Below are 5,315 nucleotides of genomic sequence, written 5' to 3'. Positions count from 1 at the left end.
CAATGCAACCACTCTTGCCAAATACTCCAAGGGACATCCATAGAGCGGTGTCTAAGCAGATTAACTACGTACATTGAGTCTGACTCAACCCAAAGTTGATGCCAATTTTTCTCCCAAGCAAGTTCAATTGCAAAAATAGCGGCTCTTAATTCAGCCATATAAGCAAAAGAAGGAGGGGTAGAAAAAGCAAAACAACATTTGGGAAAGCTACGATAGTTGCGAAAAATGCCACCCGCTCCTGTCTCGCAAGGAGTGCCAAAAGCAGAGCCGTCCACATTGACTTTAACCCAGCCCGGAGGAGGTTTAAGTTAATGGACCAGAATAATGTTGGGAGCAGGAGGCGGCCTAGGCGAAGCCAGAAAGCGGGATAAGATAGCAGCATCTCTTCGAGAAGAGCAAAAACCTTTAGAAGTGGCCAAGGACTCCCGAATCATTCGAAAGAGGGTGATCTTCGAGTGTTGAATAGAAGGAGAAACTTCCTAAAAGATTGCTTCATTCCTGTAATGCCATATTAACCAGATGCAAGTGACAGCGGCAACACACCAGATCATCGACACCTGTGAGCTAAAATGAATGCTACGAAGAGTGCTGAAGAAGTGTATGAATTGGGAATAACGAGGTAAAGAGCAGTCAAAATGAGTCTCAATGGCCCTCCAAAGAGAATCTGCAAAAGAATAGCTAATGAAAAAGTGGTTAATGGACTCAACATCCCTACCACATAGAGCACAACGAGAGGCAATGGAGAATCCAAGACGCTGCAAGAGGTCATGAGTTGGAACCCGTCCATGCAAAATTCTCCAGAAAGTGAAGGAACGAGAAGGGGGAGTGTGAGCATTCCAAACAAATTTATACCAGTCCACCAAGGAGGAACTAGGACTGAGAACCGAATAGTAATCTTTGGCAGAGAAAATACCCTTCGTAGAAGGCTGCCAAGCGCAAAAATCAACATCATCTCTACCCCGGTGAATAGATCGAATACTGTCTTGACAAGCGACGCAATTTTATCACTGTAGCGACGGTTTTAAACATCTCTATAATTATTAGCGGCGGTTTTTCAAACCGTCGCAAAACCGCCTGCAATACAGGCATTGCAAATGTTGCAGCAAAGGTTTTGTATGAGTGTCGGGGTAAGGTTTTTGTAGCAACGGTGGCATGTACCAACAGAATTTTCCGTCGCTAAATGTAGAAAAGGAATCACAAATATGAGCACCTTTAGCGACGTTTTTTCTACTGTAGAGGCAGTTAAAACCGCCTTTAGTGTTTGTTTTTTTTCCAGATTTTGTTTATAATATTTGAAACTAATAATAAATACAATTGCTTAATATTATAAACATTATTTACAATTAGAAGTTAATCAAAGAATAACTAATAAAAATACAATTACTTAATATTATAAACAATAATTGAAAATTTCAAATATTTCTTCATAAAATCAAGTTGATTTTCTTACAAACATGTCCAAAACAAAAGATACAATATTAACATTAACATAATCCAATAATCCTAGGAACTCTAAAAAGTTAAAATCTTGTCCTAAATTTAAAAGTTCAATCTTGCCTTAAACTTGCCAACACCGTCCAGATGCTTATTCTCCAAGCAGTTGACATGAGGTTTTCCATGAACATAGATCAAAACTGCAAACAGTGAAGCATCAACTTTAACTAATGCACCTGCAAACATCATTTACTTTATTCTCAGTAAACAGTGAATGAATCCAGAAAAAGTTGAACACAAATTATAACAGAACAAAATTATAGCAAAACTGCAATCACACAACAAAATTCATAAACAGACTGTGCTTGAGAATTAATTCTCTTATCTTGGCTCAATCAGGTTCAAGTCTAATGTCAATATCGTGCAGGCTGAAGTGGGATTAGGCAAATATATGATACCATATTAAATTTGGATCTAAAACCACTTTTAAGAAAAGAATTCCACACTTATAACACATTGCAGATGTTAGGATAATTACCTTAAAGTAGGAGTGGAATCAATCATGTACTTTCCCTTAACAGCATATTCCAAATCTAACTCATAAATTTGTTTAGGATCAATAGGAACTTCAAGCCTCCACTTTCTGAAAGCAGCCACAATTCCTTAACACTGTTAGTCAAAAGGGATTGATGAGAAAGTACAATTTTAGGAGTTCTTCTAGCCTTTGACGTGTTCATCTTCTTATGTTTACTTGGGTCCTGATATAACAGACAAGGAAATCCATAACATGGAGCTGTTAAAATGAAAGGCTTTGGATACTAGAAATCAGCCCATTTCCATCAGGCTAATTCTGTATGCAGGGTAAGGATCCTAGAATCCATACCTCAAACATGATTCTTGTCTTTCTTTGTTTTGTGATTGTCCTTCCGTCATTAGTTTCAACTTCATATTCACAGTGAGTTACCTGGCATAGGGAGTTCAGAGTAAGATATGACTAAAAATAGCAAATAGTTTGCATTAAATATGAAGAAAATATAATTAGACAATGTAATTACCTTCTTGTGATGCTTAGAAATACTCATCACACTTCCTGTGTTAGCAGTATCTACTCGCTTCAGTATTTTTGACACTGGTGTTTGTGTTTGACTTGGGAAAGGTAAATCCTATAAAAAGAAACAAAACGGTACAATTGGTAAACTGTGCAAGGGTTCCAATTATTACGGATTGAGGCAAAATTGACTTATTTATTCTGCAACCTTTTCTCCGCTCTCCATTCTTACAATAAGATTGAGAGAGGATCTTGCACAAAAACTAACCCAACTATTTTTCTGGTCAATAAACAGAGGCATATGTTATTAAGCAAAAAATTTGAAAAGCAATAAAATCCTTACCCTGAACATAAATTCTAGTCAGTTCCATGTTGCGCTGAGGGAAGTCGTATCAACAACATTTTCAAACATTGCTGTGTAGAGAAATTGATGTCTTTTGACCACCAAATACTTCTCCACCAAAAACGTAAATAATTGTATCACATGAGTATCCATATACCAACCTGCAAAATATCACATGAAGTATCAAATCTCAGTTTATTATTTTTTTAAAGGTATCACTAGTTTGAAATTTCTAAAGCTAAACTAGTTCCCTAAAGTTTTTGAAGAACAACAGGGAGAGCATTCAATCTTATGATATTTGCCTTGTTTAAAGGAAAAGTAAAGCTAAACAACTAATTTTGGGCCATTGTAAGAGAGCAAGTTGGTAACTGAAACCAAGTAAATCAACACCATTAACCTAATAACCATAAAGAAACTCATTCTAAAGTATTATAGACAAATATCCTAGAATTTACAAGAATAAGAGTAGCTCACATACAAAAGAAAATGCAAATGTGAATATATAGATAATGAACAGAAGCAGACATTACAAAATCAATTGAGATATTTGCTTACTTCAATTAAGTGTGTGAAACCTGAATCTTAATTGGTGTTCTGGTCTTCCTTTCCTTAGACAGGTCATCACACTACATATCAAGAAAATTACTCCATGTAAGAATGCTATCAAAAATTTCAAAGCATGCCTTTTCATATAATGCTTACACAGATAAGTAAACAACATAAGATATCATAGTTGTAGTGCTCAAAATGATCATTAACTAAACCATATACTCAAATTGAAGAGAGACTGAAGGCGGCAGCGGTCTGCATCTTCAAGATCCAAACACAGATATTACTTTGCTGTTTGAGAGAGAGAGAGAGAGATTGGAGTTGAAGGTAGCAGCGGTCTGCATCTTCAAGATCCAAACACAAATTGAAGTTCTAGAGCCTACATGAAGATAATTCAAAGACCATATCGCATCAACATCGCGGCCATTTTCACATTTTTTCTTCACTCTCCATGAACGGCAAGGCAGAGAGCGGCCAGAGTTGAGAGAACGGTAAGATAGAGAGACGTCTGAGTTGAAAAATGAGAAGGACGAAGGAGAGTTGAGAGAAGAGGGTCGAATTGAATCCGGGAGAACAATCTGGTACGGGTTAGGGCTAGGTTAGGGTTAGGGTTAGGCTTGGTGGATGGACTTTAAGTGGGCTAGTTTGACAGCCCAACTTGAAAATAATATTGATAAAAAAGTCCAATAGCTATTTGTAGGTACATTTAAACAAGGGTGTTGTTAAACTCAGCCCAAATTTCCCACTCCTAGCCCCGTGAAAAGACGAAATTACCCTTTCATGGGTTTTGGGGTGAAAAAAGCTATTTTTTTTGCTCTCTCGACATGCGGACGTATGAGTATCACGCCTCACCGTGTGGTCGGGCGCGATAGCCCCACGTCTCACCATGTGGGCGGGTGTGATATCTACACGCCTCACCGTGTGATCGGACGTGGGACTATCACGTCCGACCACACGGTGAGACGTGGGGCTGTCACGCCCGACCACACGGTGAGGTGTGATAGACACACGCCCGTGTGTCGAGAGAGCAAAAAAAAATAGCTTTTGTATCCCGTAAATAGGTCGTTAAACCCGTAACTACATAAATGTACTTAACAAATAAAATTAATAAACATAAAAATAAAAATAAAAATTTAATATCTACAACAAAAAGTGTTTAAATGTATGAATGTCTACAACAAAAAAATCAGCTCGCCCGACGCCACGCATCCATAAACTGATCCATCTCCCTCTTAATGCGTGGAACATCCTCGTCAGATCGGTGGGTAGCTGATAGTTGGGTGACACGCCACAACCAGCTAACCTACTGCAAAAAAAAATAATAAAAAAATAATAAAAATTAAACACATATAAACTAATACTAAATAATAACATTAAATAATAATAAACTTACAAATTCGCTGTTGGCGCGAGCATGCTGTACCGGTCCAGCCTGTGGTGCATGAAGGAGATGGGGATGCAAATATCGCCTATACCAGTCCATATAAGCAGCATCACAGGCAGTGGGATCGTATCCAACTGGTCGGCATCTGCCCCGATCAATGGACCGAGCCCGTGGAAATCTCCGCCAAGTATCCTCAACTGTGACTAAGGAATGCGTGAGCTTATACGCTATAGATCTCCATGGTCGTACTGCTTTATCAGGTCTAATACGCTCAGCTGGGATAGTCTGAGTATATCCGACCTGTCGCAGCGCTCGATCGGGCATATACGGCTCGACGATGTCTCTACACCGTATCCAACCGGCGTATGACACTCGAAGCCGATCATCATCGGGGACAGGACCATAAGGCAACCACGTCACCTAAACAAAAATAATAGCCAATAAAAAATAATAATATACTATAAATAATACTTACATTAATTCTAAAATTTTATAAAATACCTCTGCCGTCATATGGTCCAGCTGCCCGCGTGTGGTATCTAGTCGGGTGGTCGTCT

At 38.6% G+C, this 5,315-nt stretch overlaps 1 protein-coding gene across 3 annotated transcripts; it reads right to left on the bottom strand.

Moving 5' to 3' along the window:
• Nucleotides 1-1,409: 1,409 nt before the first annotated feature.
• LOC136207972 (synaptonemal complex protein 1-like) lies at nt 1,410-3,951 on the bottom strand. 3 transcript variants are annotated; one of them, XM_065998830.1, is made up of 7 exons: nt 3,528-3,951; nt 3,381-3,451; nt 2,826-2,986; nt 2,490-2,597; nt 2,318-2,398; nt 1,973-2,192; nt 1,410-1,670 (listed from the first exon to the last, which is right to left on the bottom strand). In XM_065998830.1, the coding sequence occupies exons 3-6, from the start codon at nt 2,832-2,834 to the stop codon at nt 2,028-2,030; spliced, it is 363 nt and encodes a 120-aa protein (XP_065854902.1). In that variant the 5' UTR covers nt 2,835-2,986; nt 3,381-3,451; nt 3,528-3,951; the 3' UTR covers nt 1,410-1,670; nt 1,973-2,027. The 3 variants fall into 3 exon arrangements, with proteins under 3 accessions (XP_065854902.1, XP_065854901.1, XP_065854903.1); XM_065998829.1 differs by having other exon boundaries at nt 3,585-3,951; XM_065998831.1 differs by having other exon boundaries at nt 3,597-3,951.
• Nucleotides 3,952-5,315: the final 1,364 nt, after the last annotated feature.

This window comes from Euphorbia lathyris, chromosome 10, assembly GCF_963576675.1.
Source record: "Euphorbia lathyris chromosome 10, ddEupLath1.1, whole genome shotgun sequence".
Taxonomy (NCBI): Eukaryota; Viridiplantae; Streptophyta; class Magnoliopsida; order Malpighiales; family Euphorbiaceae; genus Euphorbia; species Euphorbia lathyris.
This window is presented reverse-complemented; position numbering and strand designations above follow the sequence as displayed.

Excerpts from the sequence above, each read along its gene's own strand:
- LOC136207972 (XM_065998830.1), bottom strand. Across the intron at positions 2,399-2,489 it reads TTTCTAAGCATCACAAGAAG|GTAACTCACTGTGAATATGA; the intron begins GTAATTACATTG and ends TCCCTATGCCAG. Across the intron at positions 2,193-2,317 it reads AGACAAGAATCATGTTTGAG|GACCCAAGTAAACATAAGAA; the intron begins GTATGGATTCTA and ends CTGTTATATCAG.